This window comes from Physeter macrocephalus, chromosome 1, assembly GCF_002837175.3.
Source record: "Physeter macrocephalus isolate SW-GA chromosome 1, ASM283717v5, whole genome shotgun sequence".
Classification (NCBI taxonomy): Eukaryota; Metazoa; Chordata; class Mammalia; order Artiodactyla; family Physeteridae; genus Physeter; species Physeter macrocephalus.
Window position 1 is genome coordinate 25,847,777 of NC_041214.2, and position 19,274 is coordinate 25,867,050.

Genomic DNA, 19,274 nt, shown 5'->3' on the forward strand with positions numbered 1-19,274 from the left:
TCCGCAACGGGAGAGGCCCCAGCAGTGAGAGGCCCCCGTACCGCAAAAAAAAAAAAAAAAAAAAGCAAGTTATTGCATTCTCTTTCAGACCCATTGAATCAGAATGGGCTGGGGCTCAGAAATCTGTTTTAGTAAGTCCTTCAGGTGATTCTGATGCATACTCAAGTTCGAGAACTCAGAAACCTCTCCTCAAGCTTTATTTACATTACAGAGCTACTGGGAGGATCACAGCAGATGAAACAGATGAAAGGATTTTGAGAAAAGTAAAAATAATGGTTGCAAATGTAAATAATCATTACCATTTAAACACATTTGTTATAATCTTGGGGTCATGCTTGAGACCTTAGCAATGTAAGTGCCAATAATTCATTACTGAGATAGAAATCTCCTGGACAAATGTAAAGGTACTCCATGTCATTTCTGAATTGTATCCAAATACAATGGAGTTCTTCTCCTAAAATACAGCCTTAGCAGATGTGAAACTGCCACATGGATAGGAAGACAAATAGCTTTACATTTACGTTTCTTCAATATTTTAAGTTCCTCTATGACATCTAGGTGTTTTTTGATAATGGGCTTTTTCAGTGTTTCTACTAAATGGGTTTAATAGAATTAAATTAATTCATTAATGCAGTTTGGCTGCACAGGATCATTTGTTCTGCTTTATTAAGTTTCAGAACGTTGACTCGTGGTTATGTTGGTCTGTTATTTGAGGCTTTAGCCAATGAAAACCAATAGACATGTACCCCTTTTTACCCACTAATCTGACAATATTCAATACACAGTCAAGCTACTGAAGCAGGGGAGTGGCATAATCATACTTGGGTTTTGAAAAGGTGCTCTGTCTGCCATGTAGAACAATTCCAAACAACACTGACATCATCTAGGAGCAAAGTTTTAAAAACTATTAAAAATGCAAATTATTAAATAGTAAAAAATAAATAACTTTTAAAATTATTAAAAATGAGGGACTTCCCTGGTGGTCCAGTGATAAAGAATCTGCCTTCCAATGCAGGGGATGCAGGTTCGATCCCTGGTTGGGGAACTAAGATCCCACATGCCGCAGGGCAACTAAGCCTGCACGCCACAACTACAGAGTTCGTGCGCCTCAATGAGAAAGCCCGCGTGCCGCAAACTACAGAGCCCACGCTCCCACGGCCACAGCTAGAGAGAGAAAAACCCGCATGCCACAACTACAGAGAAGCCCGCGCCACAACGAAAGATCCCACATGCCTCAACGAAGATCCCAGGTACCGCAACTAATATCTGATGCAGCCAAATAAATAGATACATAAAAATTATTAAAAATTAAAGTTATTAAACATTATTTAAAATGAAAATTTGTGTGTGTGTGCGTACCAAGGAGATGTATATTGAAGTCCATTCAGTTGTAGAAAGGAACATGGAAAATTGTTTATATTTTAAAATCTCATTTCTTTAAGATTTCTATTTTAGTGTACACAGTAAAATCCTGACAAAATGGAGTTAAAAAAAAAAAATCCAGGGACTTCCCTGGTGGCGCAGTGGTTAAGAATCTGCCTGCCAATGCAGGGAACACGGGTTTGAGCCCTGGTCTGGGAAGATCCTACATGCCGCGGAGCAAGTAAGCCCGTGCGCCACAACTACTGAAGCCCTTGCGCCTAAAGCCTGTGCTCCGCAACAAGAGAAGCCACCGCAATGAGAAGCCCGCGCACCACAACGAAGAGTAGCCCCCGCCCACCACAACTTGAGGAAGCCCCGCGCACAGCAACGAAGACCCAACGCAGCCAAAAAAAAAAAAAAAAAAAAAAAAAAAAAAAAAAAATCCAATGCATTACAATGGAACTTGCAAAGCTAGGCAGCCAGGGGTTTGGGCATCTGACTGAGAACCAAGTCCATCTTGGTCTTATTTGGGTTGTGGTGCCACCTGGTGGTCATCTTCCACTCTAGTTTAATCATCCTTGGGGACAATTTTATATACACAGGCCGGCTGAAACTTCCAGGATATTGGTTGGTGCCCTGTTGTTGACTTGATCTGAGATGCTGGGCTTAGGAAACCAAGGTCCCAAGGACATAGGAACCCACCCACCTCAGCCTCTCAGCTTCCTGCTTCACTCTCCCGACACACTCCACTCCCCAAATGATAAAACCGGGAGGGGGTGAGAGGAAGACAGGAAGCAATCAACAGCTGCATTATGTCCATGCATATTAGAATCTATTACTAAATATATGTGGTTAGTAAATATGCACATATTAGGGTGCATATTTTAAAAATTTCAATAATACTGTTGAAGAGAAAAATAGTTGTAATACTTCAGGGTAGAGAATACCTTGGAGGGGAAACAAGCCCAAAGGAAGAAAGGCAAGCTAGAATGTCATGTAAGTAATCTGGGCACAAGACAGCGATGGTCTGAAACTAGAATGGTGATAATGGGATTTGGAGGGAAGTGGATGGGTTTGATATTTAGTAGGTAGAATTTAGTCCTTATCTTTAAGAGATACAAAATAAAGGGTTTACAGATAAATTGATGAGTTGTCTGAGATTTTCCTTAAAATAATCCAATTAGAGAGTGGGGAAATGGGAGGGGTAGTTATAGATGAAACAAAGACTGGTCATAGGCTGATAGTTGTTGAAGTTGTATGATGGGCATAAGGGGGGGGTCCTTATTCTACTCACTCTCTACTTTTGTATATATTTGAAACTTTCCATAATAAAAATTTAAACAAAAATAAAATGCCTGGGAGGACTTCCCTGGTGGTCCAGTGGTTAAGAATCCGCGCTTACCATGCAGGGGGTGCGACTTCGATCCCTGATCGGGGCACTAAGATCCCACGTGCCACGTGGCAGAAAAAATAAATGAAATAAAATAAAATACCTGGGAAAAATTCAAGGGAAAAAAATTCGGTAGAAAGGAAGACATAATGAAATAGAAAGCTCAGAGAGAGATCTGAACAGAAGGAAGAATTTGGGAGAGATCAGCAGGTCACCCAAATATAACAAATTGTAGATTTGTCATGGTTAATCCAATCCTATTAAAAGAAAGCCTTCACAGGTATGTTGAAACCTTCTCATTTCATTCCCTTCTCTCCCTCTGCAGAGGTACAACTCTCCTGGAGTTGATGTATATCCTTCCCAACCATGTTTTTATACTTTTATCATATATGTATGTATACAAAATTCACTCATTAAAAGTCTTATTTTGTGGTTTTAAAATGGTATGTGATTTAATATTGTTATGTATCCTTTTGCCATTTGCTTTTTTTTTTCACTCAACATTGTTTTCAGAATTCATACTTCATTCATTTTAACTAAGAAATGGTATTCCACTGTATTTGGAATACCAGAGGTGCACTACCACCTCTTATTTAATCTTTACTGTAATCTTACCAGATAGATATTACTAATCTCATTTTATACATGAAAAACTGAAGTACAGAGACGTTAAGTAACTTTACTGAGTAACTGTAGTAACTATAGCTGTTAGCAGGTGAAATGAGAACTTGCACAGGGCTTCAACTTCTAATCCCATGTTCTTCCCACTATAGCATTCCACAATTTTAGAAATATTTAGTACACAGCATCTATGTACCAGGCCTATGTTTTAGGTCCCGAGTATCTAAGCAGTGAATAAAACAGACAAAATCCTGTTCTCAAGGAGCTTATATTCTAATTGGATGAGACAGTCAGTAAAATAGTATATAATTTGGTTCTATGTGTTATGAAGAAAATAAAGCAGGATGGAGGGGAAAAGAGTGTGAGTGTAAGTGTGCTAGTCTATGTGCTCTCTGATGACATTTCAGCAAACATCTGAAGAGGGGTGATGAAAGAGAGGTGTTTAAGGTCAAGGCAAAGGGCACAGCAAATGCGAAATCCCTGAGGCGGAAGAGTATTTGGCTGTCACTCCATCACTTTGATTTTTTTTAGGATACTGTATAACGATTATTCTCATGTGTAAGGAACCAATGTAAGCACACTGCATGGCCTTGCCTGATTAAATACATAATTTTGACATGTTAACAGCTTCTTATGATGACCATTTTTCGTATAAACAAACTGGGTTGAGCTAGGAAATGTCTACAGCCAAAAGCCACTGATTTTACTTTAAAAATTAAATCATAGGTAATAGATGCCCGTAACAGTGACATAAAAATACATAGTACTGCTGCTGACTAAATGAGACGCAAATAAATATAATTCAACCCTCTTTTTAAATATTAAACGTTGGTTGAATCCTCAAGGAAACCTAAGGGAGACTTCAAGTTGGGAAAAACAAAGAAACAAAAAAAACCCTGCTGAAACAGAAAGGACAAGGAGGAGCCCATCTTTTGCCCCGTATCTCTCAGAAAGGATGTCAAGAGAGTGGTAGAAAATGAGGGACCTGGAGGTGTGACTCCGCGGGGAGACCTGCGGTCTAATCCTGGGCCTTTTGTTGCGGAATTGTCTCAGTCTTCACATTTGTGATGCGAAGCGTTCTGCGCTGGTGCCCACCACGCCCCTTTCCTCCCCAGATCCAGGGGTCTGGCTTATCTGAGCCGCTCAGGCTGGGAGTGAGTGACAGAGCAGGACCGCTAAAAACCAAAACTCTCGCGAATCTCGCCTGCAGAACGCTCCCGGTTCAGAGCGCACCCAACGCTGGAAATTTGACCAGAGCGCACCCCGCCCCTTGCCACGCCCCTTGTCCCGCCCCCTCGGGTCCTACGCGGAAAAGAACTCTGGCCTGGAGAGCGGATTGGCCGCGGCTTCTGGGAGGAGTTTTGGGCCCCGCGAGCCCCCGTCGGGCGCCGCGCTTTCTCACCAGAGAGAGCTGTGGAGACGCCAGGAGCCCGCCTCGGCGTGGTTGAAGAGTTCCTCGCGTCCTCACCATGGGCGAGCACGGCCTGGAGCTGGCGTCTATGATCCCGGCCCTGCGGGAGCTGGGCAGGTAGGGCCAGGCCGGCGTCTCACGTTCTCTCCCTTCCCAGCCGCGGGCGTCCCGGCACCGATCCCCTCAACCCAGGCCGCGGCCCTTGTGGAGATGCTCCTTCGCTGACTTGAGCGCTTCTCCCTCAGAGAGGCCGTTGTAAAGGAGGCGGGGCGTCGCCGCAGACCTGCGGGATGCGGATCCGAGGGGAGGGGTGGTCTGCGGGCCCCACTTTACCTCAGCGGCGCCGGGGAGCTCGTCCCTCTCCCCCCCTCCCCCAAACCCCAGGGGGATTGCCTCCGCGGCGGGAGGGAAAGGTCCCTTCCGGACACTTTCTGATCACTTTCCTACACTCATTTGCTTCTCGAAAGCCTCTTTCCTTACTTACATGGAGTACTTGACCCGTGGACTTTCCCCAGTTTCTGTGCTTTATGATCGCTGGTGGAGGAATTGATTTTTACCTTTACGTTTTGACCCAAAACTACCCTCGGAAGAAAAATCACTAGTTCTGATTTCTGGCAAGGAAGGCCAGTTGCTAGGAAAAGTTCGTTTCGAAATGAAACTATATGCCATTCTGGAGATGGGACCCCTTTCGTATCGATCATCCAGTCCTCAATCTGTTATTTTAGTCAGAAATCCCAGGGATCGGCCACAACGTCCACAGAACATAAATGTGCACACAGAGTATTGCCAGCATTTGAAGATAATGTTCCATTTGCAAAAGTTCTTTTTTTTTTTCCTTTCTGTAAACCCAAGAGTAAAATCGTGTAAACCAGTATTCTGCCTGAAGAGAGTAGGTAGATGTTGATGGCTGCTGCCCCCATTCAGGACACACACAGCCTTTCCTAAACCTGACCTAAAGACAAGAAGGCAGGGTTTTTGTTTGTTTGATTAAAAAAAAAAAAAAATTTGTAATCCACTGTGAACAGAAAATAAGTGAGCTTGTACCACTGCTGCAGTTGAACTATCAATTGGAATAGTTGCTTTCCGATTTCTTGAACTGGTTGGAAACTTAGCACGCAGCCACAACTGACGTTAAGCCCATGGGATATTTAATTCCCTTTCTTTTTGCAGTGCAGCTGTGTCCACCTCCACTTGTTGACCGTACAGAGACACTGACATTTAGTCTTCCTCAATTACATGCATAAGAGGATATAAATGAAGGGACCATACTTATCTTAACTGAATCATCATATTGTTGTGTGTATGATTTTTTTTTCCACTTTGTATGAATGTTGCAAGCATACTTGTGTTAACATTTTGTAAAGTAACATCTACCTTTCTAAAAGAAGATGAAGGCATGTGTTCATACAGGAAGTTGATGTACAGATTTCATCTTTCAGGCTCGATGTGAAGCTCAGTGTACTTTTCCCACCTTGCTTTAGTATAGAATTTGCTGATTAGTACTTCTCTTCCCTTTTCTTTCTTCCTCTGTGATACTTGTTAGTAAAAATAATAGGATCTTAGATTTATTTTTAGTCGCTTTCATCAACAGAGCTTATAGTTAGTTACCTTTCACTCATTTGTAGCCATTCTAAGAGATGGAATAGAAAAACTGACCCGTAGTGAATTGTCTGATGATAGTTTTTAATCGTCATGACTTTTTCATTGCAACTGCTTCATTCAAGCTTATTCACTCTCACAGTATCTCCATAATATAGAATGGAGCAAATATTATCACTGTTTATTAAGAATCAGAGTCACAGAAATTGAAGTACCAAAGTCAAAGAGATAGCAGTTAGTATTAGAGCTGGGTTTCAGATTCAAGCCATCAAGACCTTTTCTCCTCAGGTTTTTTTTTTCTTCATTGACCATGGCAATTGGATTTCTGAAAAAAGTAAGATGTTACTGTTTTAATGTGTGGGCTCTTCTTCCTCTGTCTCTCAGGGATAAATTTTGCTTCAGTGTTTTTTTCTGTTAGCACTCTTTTCTCTGCCTAGTCTCTCTGGGTGATCTCATCCACTCTTCCTGCCTTCAACTACTACCTGCTATTTGATGACTCCAAATCCGTGTCTCCAAGCCATATTTCTTTCATATAGAACCGTATATGCAACTGTGTACTGGCAGACTATGTTAGTATAACCCATTTGTTCCCTGGGTGTCCTATATGCAGTTAAGACTCAATATATCCAATTTAAATTCTCTGCATATCCCAACCTTCCCAAGCGGTTTTTCTTTTTGGTTTTTTTTTTTTTTTAATTCCTCTTATTCACTGAGATAGGGATATCTCAGTAAATGATACCGTGTTCACTTATTTTTCCAAACTGGAAATCTAGGAATCATTCTTGACTCCATATGTGCTTTCAGGCTATATCATTAGTCCTCTTTCAATCTTCACTCTCTTCCTCAGTAACTTTGTCTAGTCCCATAACTTTAAATACCATCTATATGCTGATAACTCCCAAATTTATCACTCTAGCCCAGAGATATGTATTAGATTGCTTACTCAACATCTGTACTCAGAAATGAAAATTAACATATCCAAAGCAGAACTGCTGCTTTATTGTCCTTAAACCTGTTCCTTCCCCAGCTTATTGTAAATGTAGGAACCAAAAGCCTAAGAATTATCCTTGATTTTTTTCTCTTACCCCTTAATAATCCATCAGCAAGTCCTGTCAACTGTACCTTTAAAAAACACTTTTCACCATCTCCACTGCTATCACCAAAATTTCTTATCTGGACTATTACAGTAACCTCTCAGCGGATCTCTCCATTTCCACTTTTAGCCACTTACAGTGGATTTCCCACTCAGCAACCAAAGTGATTTTTACAACTATAAATCATATTGTAGATTATATAACATTACTCCCCTGCTCAGACTCTTCCTTGGGTTTTCCAACATACTTAGAATAAAATCCAAATTCCTTCCCAGGGCCTCTAAAATCTGCCATAATCTGGCCTCTGCCTACCTCTGACCTCATGGCCTTGTCATCCTGCCTACCTCATCCATCCCTTGCTCACTCTACTCCAATGACATTCGCTTTATTTTTTTTAATACAACAAGATCATTCCTGCCTTCATTCTTTTGCACTCGTTTCTTCTATCTGAACACCGGCTAGTTCCACTCAGATGTCATTTCAAAGAACCTTCTCTGACCTTCCTGTTTAACATTACTTTGTAATCACAGGATCTTTTCCAACAGTGATAGTTGCCATTAAAATGTTAAATGGGAAATGAGAGGGAGATGTGGGGCTGGGGACCAGCAACATTAGCCACTAGAGGAGGTTTGGATGGTGAGAAGAAGCCAGTCATGTGAAACTGGGAGGAGAAGTGTCTGAGATGGAATAGAAAATGAAAAGATCTCTAGGTGGGAATGAGGCTACTTTTTAAAGAGGAGGAAGAAGCCTGGAACATAGGGAGCAAAATGGGAGTAGTATTAATTAAGGATGGAAGAGTAGGCAGAGGCCAGATCCTTTAGCACTTTATAGGGCAGAATGAGGAATTAGATTTTATTTTAAGTTCAGTGGGAAGCCATTGGGGTGTTTTAAACAGAGAAAAAACATAATTGAATTCATGTTTTAGAAACATGTTTAACCTTCACTCCCCTGCTTAGAACCCTTCCATGTCCCATTGCCTTCAGTACAAAATTCAAGCTCGTTAGTCCTTTGCGCTTTGACCTTATCTTCCCTCTTCAGCTTCATTTCCAGATACTACCTCCCTGTTCCTTGGCCATGTAGAACCTCTGACAGTTTCTAGAGCAGCTTATGTTCTTGTTCGTGACCCTTTGCACATATTGTTTCCTCTGCTGGAATACTCGCCTTCCTTCCCTTATTTTACCTGCCTAGCCCCCTAGGGACTCAGCTTTGTGTCACCTCCTCCAGGGAGCCTTGACTGATAGGTCCTGCTCAGGGCTGAGTTTCCCTCTTACTTTCTATCTTGGCTCTATTAACACTTAACCATGCTGTGTTAAAATTGCCTGCTTACTTTTTTGTCCTTTAAACTATGAATTCTTTTAGGGCAGATATATGGTACCTTGGTTTTCCTGGCATTTGATACTTGCCCCCGGGAGGTTTTCAAGTGTTTGTTAAATGTATCCAAACTTTATGTGATAAATTACCCCCCAAATATTACTGTATACTTTTGAAAAAGTATACCCTCTTAGCTCAGTTCCACGGTAGAGGTTGCAAAATAAGAAATCTTTACTCTCCCATGAATTTCTTTATTCTGATAGTACATCTAATAAATGACAATCACTTCACCTTTATTAAAAAACTGATCTTTAAAAATTATGCAAATGACACATGAATGCATAACCTTTTTTACAGAGTTAAACTTTATAGGAAACTCTGACCACCGGCCACAATCCTGGTTCCTCTCCACCACAAACCTCCTCATTAACATTTTTAAATGACGCTCGTCAAATTACACTTGGTTTATGACAAAATCTCCTGACTTTGTCTAAAACAATTCATGTTATCTTGTAATTTCAGACTTAAAAATTTTTTTGTTATATTTAAATCTGTGATGTCCTATAACCTACTATGGACACCAGCCAAATGTTGCCACTGAGCGTTTCACATGTGGCTAATCTAAACTGAGATGTGCTCTAAATGTAAGATACTGGGTTTCAAAGACTTAATTACCACCCCCTCCAAAAGGAATGTAAACAATCTCATTAATAATTTTTATATTATTACATGTTCAGATAATATTTCGATATATTATTGGGACTAAAATTGCCTGTTTCTTTTTACATTCTTAATGTGACTACTAGAAAATTTAAAACTACACATGTGGCTTGCATTGTATTTCTATTGGCCAGTGCTGGTTTAAATAAGATAAGAAACACAAAATTTTTTCTCTTTCACATATAAATACAACTACTTGTTCTTTGATTCTGTACACCTAGAGTTTATATTACTTGTAAATATTTATTAACTTCAGTAACTTAGTTGTTTTCTATCGAGCAAGACACAGTTCTTGGTGGGGTATAGGGGATGCAAAGGGAAGTGAAACACATTTTCTCTCCTGCAGGAGCTTATGGTCTAGTGGTGCTGCAGGAATTCATAGAGAAATAAAACATAGTCTCCACCTCTAGGAGCCTATGGTCTAGTGGCAGAGAACAGGTAGATAGATATTCCACAGGTCTGAAAAAGTTTATACATTAAGGATGAAGGAGGCACAAGATGCAGAAAGATTCTTATGAACTGTTCATTCATTAAGGAAAATTTTTTGGAGTGTTTACTATGTACCAGGACCATTTCCATCATGGCAGTTATTAGCTGTAGATGCCTTGGATCCTGTACGTAATCAATTAGGATTGGACTTTGTGATTGAATAATCAAGAAAGTAATTAACCTTTTCATTTTTTCTTTTAGCATTGTTTAAGTAGGAAAACATGTACATTTATAGTCCTATATGGATGTTATAAGTTGTTATTTATATGAAATACATAATTTTATTTTTTGTAAATAACCAGCTTACCTACTATATCCTCAGCTGTTTTGTCAGTAGAAGTGATGGAGTGAGCTAATCATTTATACGCAACTTTCCATGAATCCTCTATGCAGAGCTAGTTATTTCCTGCTTTGGGTGTATATGACACTTGATTTAAATTATTTGTGTGCTTTCTTACCCTCTCCCCAGTGACTTCCTTGAAGCAGGGCATCTGGTTTTATTTGTGTTTTGAATTTATTGTATTATTAATGTCTGTACTCATCCTTTCCTCCTGTATTAATAAATATATATTAGTGATTGTCATTAGGATTAATGATAATCATCCTGTCCAAGGATTATTTATCTCTTTACTTATACATGGTCCCAGGAAGGAAAGCCAAATTTCAAGAATCAATTGTTCAAGTCTTTCCATCTTAAAGGAAACAAAACAAAACCCTCTTGACCTCATATATTCCTTTAGTTACCACTAACTCCCAATTCTTCTCTTCATTCCACGGTCAAGCTTTAGAGAGAGCATGCTATTCTCAATATTCACATTTCATCTGTTTTTCACCCTTTGCAATCTGGCTTCTGCCTTTACCTCTACACTAAAACTTTAAAATCCAAAGGACGTAAAAAAATTAACTCAAAATGAATCAAAGACCTAAATGTAAGACTAAAACTATAAAACTCTTAGAAGAGAACTCTTAGGGGAAAAGCTTCCTGACATTGGATTTGGCAGTAATTTCTTGGATATGACACCAAAAGCATGACAGCATATGAACAAATAGATCAAATTTAAAATTAAAAATTATCAAAATTTAAAACTTTTGTGCAGCAAAGGACAGAATCAACAGAGTGAAAAGACAACCTATGGAATGAAGGAAAATGTTTGCAAGTCATATATCTGATAAGGAGTTAATATCCCCCAAATATTAAGAACTACAGCTCAGTATCAACAACAAAAAGCAACCTGATTTAAAAATGAGGAAAGGGTCAGTAGAGTATGAGACTCTCAAAAATGAGGAAAGGACTTAAATAGACTTCTCCAAAGAAGAAAGACAAATGGGCAAAAAGCACATGAAAAAATGTTCAACATCCCTAATTATTAGGAGATTGTGAATCAAAAGTACAGTGAGATACCATTGCAGACCCATGAGGATGGCTGCTATTTTAAAACAACAATAACAAAAATAACAAGTGTTGGTGAGGATAAGGAAAAATTGGAACTTTGTAAGTTGTTGGTAGCAATGTAAAATGGTGCAGCTATCGTGGAAGCAGTATGGCAGTTTCTCAAAAAACTAAACATGGAAGTACCATATGATCTTGCATTTCCACTTCTAGGTAGATACCCAAAATAATTGAAAGGGACTGAAACAGGTACTTGTACACCCATGTTCATAGAGGCATTAGTTACAGTAGCCAAAAGGTGGAAGCAATCCAAGTGTCTATGGAAACATGAATAGATAAATAAAATGTGGTATAAACACAGTAGAATATTATCTAGCCTTAAAGAGGAAGGAAATCCTGACACGTTACAACATGGATGAACTGTGAAGATGTATGCTAAGTGAAATAAGTCAGTCACAAGAGGACAAATATAGGATTCAACGTGTAGATGTAAGTAGTCAAATTCATAGAGACAGAATTGTCGGCAGGGGGAATGGTGAGGTATTGTTTAATGAGTACAGTTTCACTTTGGGAAGATGAAAAAGTTCTGGAGAGGGATGGTGGTGATGGTGTAGGATAATGTGAATGTACTTAATGCCACAGAACTGTACACTTAAAAATGGTTAAAATGGTAAATTTTATGTTAAGTGTATTTTACCATAATAAAAAAATATATCCAAAGGACATTTTAACAAACTAATTTTATTTGATTGTGTTGACAGCTCCCTTCTTAAAATTCTAACCTCCTTGGATTCTAGAACACATCTCTCATTGTTTTTCTTTCTGTTTCTCTGGAACTTTCCTTTTCTCCTCGTGCCTCTACTAGCCTTAACTTTGGGTTCTCTCTTTGGCTTTCTAATTACTTATTACATTTGCGTTCATATCCAAGGCTTCCACTACTACTAGCTCTAATAGTGGTAGATCTCTGTAAGCACCAGTCTCCACAAATGCAAATTAGGGTCTAATATCCCTATCTTTTTTCTTGTGAAATATGAAATAATACAATGTGTTTAGCTTTGCTTGATATGTACTATTATATATCGATAAGTTAATCTATATCTCTAGGCTAGAACTTGAGGTCTAGAACTGTAATTCCAAAAATCTTCTGGACATTCCACTTAGTTATTCCCTTGAGACCTTAAACTCAGTATTTCTAAAACTGAATTTTTTTTCTTCCCATACGTGTGCTTCCACCTGTGTTAACTGTTTGGGTGAATGGCCTCATAATCCAGCCTGGATAGAGGGCTAGATTGCTTTATCAGTCTCCTCCATTAAGCTGTCTTTCACCTTCCCAACAGTAGCTTCTGATGTGTTGTGTGGTGCATTATAGGTACTCAGTAAATGTTTGTTGATTACACGAATAACTGTATGATTCCTCATTATGTAGTGGAACACAGGCTTTCTATTATTATGTTCTATTCCTTGATTATTTACACAAATCATGGAACTCAAGTTGAATTCATTCAGGATTCTAGGATACTCTTCCTCTGCTTAATTATTGTATCTCCTTTTAATATTATTTTTTCTTGACTGTTCTTAAGACTCAATATGTGTATTTTTCCTTAACATTTTATTGAATTTTTATTGTGGAAAGTTTCAAACTTACAATAAAAGAGAAAATGGTATATAACTGATTTTCCATTTCACCTAATAATGATCAATTCATGGCTCTCTTCCTGTCCTCAGAGTACTTTGCAGCAAATTCCAGGCATCATTTTATCAATAAATACCAGTATTTATCTCTAAAGGATAAAGACTTTTTTGACATATCACAATACCATTATCACACCTAAAAATATAATTTCTTAATAGCATCAGATATCTAGACTGTGTTCATATATTCCCAATTGTTGTATATAGTTTGCTATTTTTATTTTTGACTCAGAATCCAATGTAGGGTCATATATTATAATTGGTTGATATGGCCCTTAAGTTCATTATGGGTTTCTCCTCCTCTCTTTTTTCCCTTGGAATTTCTTTGTTGAAGAAACTGTTTTCTCTTGATTTTCTAAAGGTCTAGATCTGTTCAATAGAAATATTAAGCAAGCCACGTATGTAATTGAAATTTTCTAGTGGCTACATTACAAAAAGGAAGTAAGTGAAATTGATTTTAACAATATATATTATTACTATATTATATCACTTATATGTGGAATCTAAAATATGACACAAATGAATTTATTTATGAAACAGAAACAGACTCAGACATAGAGAACAGACTTGTGGTTGCCAAAGGTGGGGGAGGGGAGGATTCGATTGGGAGTTTGAGAATAGCAGGTGCAAACTATTATATATAGAATGGATAAACAACAAGGTCCTATTGTATAGCACCGGGAACTATATTCAATATCCTGTAATAAACCATATTGGAAAAGAATATGAATCACTTTGCTGTACATGAGAAACTAACACAACATTGTAAATCAACTATACTTCAGTAAAAAAAGAACAAGAAAAACTTTAAAACCTCACAAAAGCCCCAATGTTTTTTTTTTTTTTTTTTTTTTTTTTTGCGGTACGCGGGCCTCTCACTGTTGTGGCCTCTCCCCCCGTTGCGGAGCACAGGCTCTGGACGTGCAGGCTCAGCGGCCATGGCTCACGGGCCCAGCCTCTCCGTGGCATGTGGGATCTTTCCGGACCGGGGCACGAACCCGTGTCCCCTGCATCGGCAGGCAGACTCTCAACCACTGCGCCGCCAGGGAAGCCCAATGTATATTATTTAACTCAGTATATCCAGGTATTATCATTTCAGCATGTAATTAATATAAAATTATTAATGCGGTATTACACATTTTTGGTAATGAATATTCAAAATCCAATGTGTATTTTATACTTGTAGCACATCCCAGTTTGGACTAACTACATATCAGGTTCTCACTAGCATGTGATAAGGGCTACCATTTTGCGCAGGGCAGGTCTCGACTTTGCAGATTGGATACTTTGCAGAAGAATACTATCAGTGTCAACATTAAAACTAAGCACATTTGATAAGTTCAACTTTAGAGAATTTTTTACAAATGACACTGTGAGTCGCTTTCAGGGTTACAAACATTTTATTTGTGTTTTAGTTCCAGTCCAGAGGAATATAATACCGTTGTACAGAAGCCAAGACAAATTCTTTGTCAGTTCATTGACCGAATACTTACAGATGTAAATGTTGGTAAGAAACAATTATTTCTGATATAAATTTTATAAATTAAATTGTTTTCTTTTTCATGTATACACATTATACTAGCATTTTTCTCCATATAATTTTAGATATATAGTTAGTGTTTATGTTAGTTACTATTTTCAAGCAAGTTCTTTACAATATTACTTGTTACATAATGTGATTTAGGCTTAATGTAATTTAGGCTTTTAAAGTAATTCTGTTTTCCTCTTTGTTGTCTAGATTTTCTGTTGCTTGCTATGAGTTCTTCTTTGATATATGATATTATTATAGATAAAAATATTTGGCCAGTTCTGTTTTAGCTAGGTCTTGAGTCAGTGGTTGAGAAACAGCAAATGCCATTAAAAAAAAACTCTTTAAATAAGGGTTGGCACCTTTGTCTATGGGAGGTAATAAGATTCTGTGAGTTGTTGAATCAACTGTTTCCTGTTTGTGGCAATCTAAAAGACAAATATTACCAACTTGGCAAGATGGTGTCATATGTGTCATGTCTGTTAAAATTACATGGAAGGGATAATACAGAGTGGCATTTGGCTCATGGTTTATAAATTTAATTCCAAATTTGATACAGATTTCATGACTTAACAATAGTCATTTAGCCTTTCTTTTTCGATCAGTAAAATTATAAGTTCCTGAAAAATAACAAACGACTACTGAATACTTGCAGGATGTGTTTTCATATGGTACTCCATCTGTTTAGACCACTTGTCCTTACCCTGTCTGTTTGACCAACTCCTCATCATCTAGGAATCAACTCCTTCAAGCATCTTCCCAGACGCTTGTTTCCTCTATTGTAGATTAGTGCAGTTAACATATAATGATTAGTTTATTTGTCTGACTCCCTCACCTGATTGTGAGGGTTTTTTTAATCCTCAGATTTTCACACAGTGCCAGGCGTATTGTAGGCCTATAGCACATGTTTGGTGAATGGATATATAACAGATGAATACATGTGATTATTAAACATTTAAAATTAGAAAGATAGGATTGTAGTGTGTTTTTAGCCTCATCAGTTTATCATGAACACTGTGTTGGACATAATTCTTGTCACCAAAGTCTAGTTTTTTAAAAGGACTGCCATTTAAATTGTCATGACTCTTTAAAATGAATCTTTTATTGTTTTAGTTGCTCTGGAACTTGTAAAGAAGACTGACTCTCAGCCAACCTCTGTGATGTTGCTTGATTTCATCCAGCATATCATGAAGTCCTCCCCACTTATGTTTGTAAATGTGAATGGAAGCCATGGGCAAACTGAGGCCAAAGGCAGTTGTATTGGTAAGTCCTGCTGTTTGTGCATTCATTTTCAATTTCTTCTATGAATTCTACCCTCTTCTGCTCTTCTGAAATATAACGTACACATTGTTACACATATTTTGGTCAAATTTGGTATAAACTGAGGGAGCAAAATGGTAATGGTTAGTTTTATTTCATGCATCCTTATTGTTTTCTTTTATTATGAACTAGGTACCCAGAATGGAGCAGAAGTAATTGAATATGTTCATATGCCATTGAAAACTTTAGAAGTTTTCTTTTTTCTGTTTTTGGTAATCTCTTTCTTCTAGATCAGGCGTTAGCAAACCGTGGCCCACAGGCTGGCCGCCTGTGAACAAAGTTTTATTGGAACACAGCCATGATCATTCATTTACTTATTGTCTGCAACTACTTCAAAGTTAACACTGAGTAGTGGACATGGAGATCATATGGCTCTCAAGCCTAAAATACTACTTTTATCTCTTTATTGGCTTCCTCATAAAGAGGTGTAAAGCACATAACTTTTTTTTTTCTGTACGATGCATAGAGTATTTAAAAAATTTTTTGCTTGAATTTAAGACTCAACTTTGATAATATGTCCTCTAAAAAGTCTTTTCTGACCATTACTGACTGCCTACTCTAGGACTGGCTTAGTTGCTCTTTCTTTATGCTGTTAGTACAGAGTGTTCTATATTTCTTCTATCATAGTAGTTTTTAAAATATATTATAAATACCTGTTTGTCTATATTCTTTGCTACACTGATTTTTAAAAAACAGGCTATAACCCATTTAGTGGGTATATATTTCATTGAAGATGAAATATAATTGACTAGAAAATATCATAGTACATTGCATGTAATAAGTACTGTTTCATGAAACTTTTGTTTCATATATTTAAATTTTAAAAATATGCATATGTATACTGGGTTGTGATATAAAATATATCTCTTAGTTGCAGTTAAGAAGTTCGAGAAACTATATTATAGGATTCAGGAGGACAGGACTATGACTGATTTGTTCTTATGCATCTGAGACAGAGTCACTACTTAATATTTGTTGAAGGAGTGATAATTACTATTTATTCAGCCTTTATTTAACTTGAGGCACTATGCTGAGAATTTCAAATATATTATCTTACTTGATCAGGGTAGCATATAAAGTAGGTGTCATTATTCCCCTTTCATAGATGAAATTACAGAAGTTTAGAGAAATGGAAAGTTCACACGACTGATAAGTCGAAAGCTAGGAACTTGTCTGACACCAAAATTGGTATTATAAATTATTATAATCTGTTTCCATTGTGTAGGGAATGTTTTAGACTATTTTGTTAGTGAAGTTTACACTTTAAAAATAAATCATCAAGCATTTAGCAAATTGATTGGCACTCTGATGTATTTATTTATTTAATATCTTTTTGTTTGTTTATTTCAAAGAATTCAGTAACTGGATCATAACAAGACTTCTGCGGATTGCAGCAACTCCATCCTGTCACATGTTACACAAAAAAATCTGTGAAGTCATCTGCTCATTATTATTTCTTTTTAAAAGCAAGAGTCCTGCCATTTTTGGAGTAGTGACGAAGGAATTATTACATCTTTTTGAAGATTTGATTTACCTCCACGAAAGAGATGCAATGGGACACTTTGTAGAATGGCCAGTGGTAGTTAGCCGATTTTTAAGTCATTTAGATGAACATGTAGGATATTTACAACCAGCTCCTTTGCAGTTCATGAACATGCAAAATTTAGAGTTTATCGAAGTCACTTTATTAACGGTTCTTATTCGTATTATTGCAATTGTGTTTTTTAGAAGGCAAGAACTCTTACTTTGGCGGATAGTTTGTGTTCTGCTAGAGTATGGTAGTCCAAAAGTTAAATCCTTAGCAATTAGCCTTTTAACTGAACTCTTTGAGCTTGGAGGACTACCAGCACAACCAGCCAGCACTTTTTTCAGCTCATTTTTGGAATTATTAAAACACCTTGTAGAAATGGATGCTGACCAATTGAAACTCTATGAAGAGCCATTATCAAAGCTGATAAAGACACTATTCCCCTTTGAAGCAGAAGCTTATAGAAATGTTGAGCCTGTCTATTTAAATATGCTGCTAGAAAAACTCTGTGTCATGTTTGAAGATGGTGTGCTTATGCAGCTTAAGTCTGATTTGCTAAAAGCAGCTTTGTGCCATTTACTGCAGTATTTCGTTAGATATGTGCCAGCTGGGTATGAATCTGCTTTACAAGTCAGGAAGGTTCATGTGAGAAATATCTGTAGAGCTCTTGTGGATGTGCTTGGAGTTCAGGTAGATACAGAGGTAAGTCATTTTTAAGGTTACTTGTTAAGCATGTAATTTGTTCTTAATTTAAGTGTATGCATATATGCAAGATTAATAATGAGAAAATAAAATATCTTTAATAATGTACATTCAGAATGGGATGATTTTTATAATCTACTTTGGCTTCCTATTATGGATTTTTAATTTGATTTTAGAAACATTTGTGCACTACATTGGTAATGAACTGCCAGTGGAGTTTTAAAGTAGAGTTTGTGAAGTGTAAACATGTTTGTTGCATTATTAATTTAAAAAGGGCCAGTTATCAACTTCATTGCAAAAACTTTGAGCACTCACATAGATTTTTCTTTGACAGGTTATAATCAATCACTTCTAGAAAACCTATGGGTATATAGTACTAGTCATGCCAAATTATGCCTTTTTTTTCTATGTGGACTGTGGGAGACAGTCAGTACAATAAAATAGATATACAATAAATTGATTAAATATTTTAGTTTATTTTATCTGTAAGTCTTGCTAGATTTGTAGTATAAAAGAAGTTAGTAATTCCCTTGTAGAATTTTTCTTTGTGGCATTTTGGTCTAGGGAAAAACAGGTTATAGAGAGAAGGATTTGTCTTAGGCCTTCTAAGACTATAGACCATAGTTCTAGATATAGAACTATACATATGTCGATGTATAGACTGTGAAATAATATAGATTAACTTAGGTTTTTGTTTTGTCTGATGAGACTCTGAAACTAATTTACCTTATTTGACATCTTAATACCTAATGCATTTTTGCTGTCTGTCTGTGAATAATATAAACTTATTTTCTAAGAATTAGTTTTTTAAATTATTTTTGCTTTCTCAGTATTTGTTGGGCCCACTTTATGCAGCCTTAAAAATGGAAAGTATGGAAATCATTGAGGAGGTTCAGTGCCAAATTCAACAGGAAAACCTCAGCAGTAATAGCGATGGACTATCACCCAAAAGGCGTCGACTCAGCTCATCTCTTAACTCTTCCAAAAGAGCACCAAAACAGACAGAGGAGTATGACCTTCATTCAGTTTGTATTTAGCCACTTAATAAAACTTTAGTCACTTAAAAATCATCTTTACGTAAGTGCTTTGACTTAAATACACAAAGAACATTTGTTCT

At 37.4% G+C, this 19,274-nt stretch overlaps 1 protein-coding gene across 2 annotated transcripts in view; it reads left to right on the forward strand.

Moving 5' to 3' along the window:
* The first annotated feature begins 4,687 nt into the window (after positions 1–4,687).
* Positions 4,688–19,274, forward strand: part of ATR (ATR serine/threonine kinase) — a 106,511-nt gene continuing 91,924 nt past the window's right edge. Inside the window, exons 1-5 of one of the 2 annotated variants that reach the window (XM_007126489.4) lie at positions 4,688–4,901; positions 14,495–14,586; positions 15,721–15,870; positions 17,280–18,157; positions 18,988–19,166. In XM_007126489.4, the coding sequence (XP_007126551.2) occupies positions 4,843–4,901; positions 14,495–14,586; positions 15,721–15,870; positions 17,280–18,157; positions 18,988–19,166 (1,358 nt within the window). In that variant the 5' untranslated portion in view covers positions 4,688–4,842. The remainder of the gene's footprint in view (positions 4,902–14,494; positions 14,587–15,720; positions 15,871–17,279; positions 18,158–18,987; positions 19,167–19,274) is intronic. The other variant, XM_055085687.1, reaches the window with a different exon arrangement.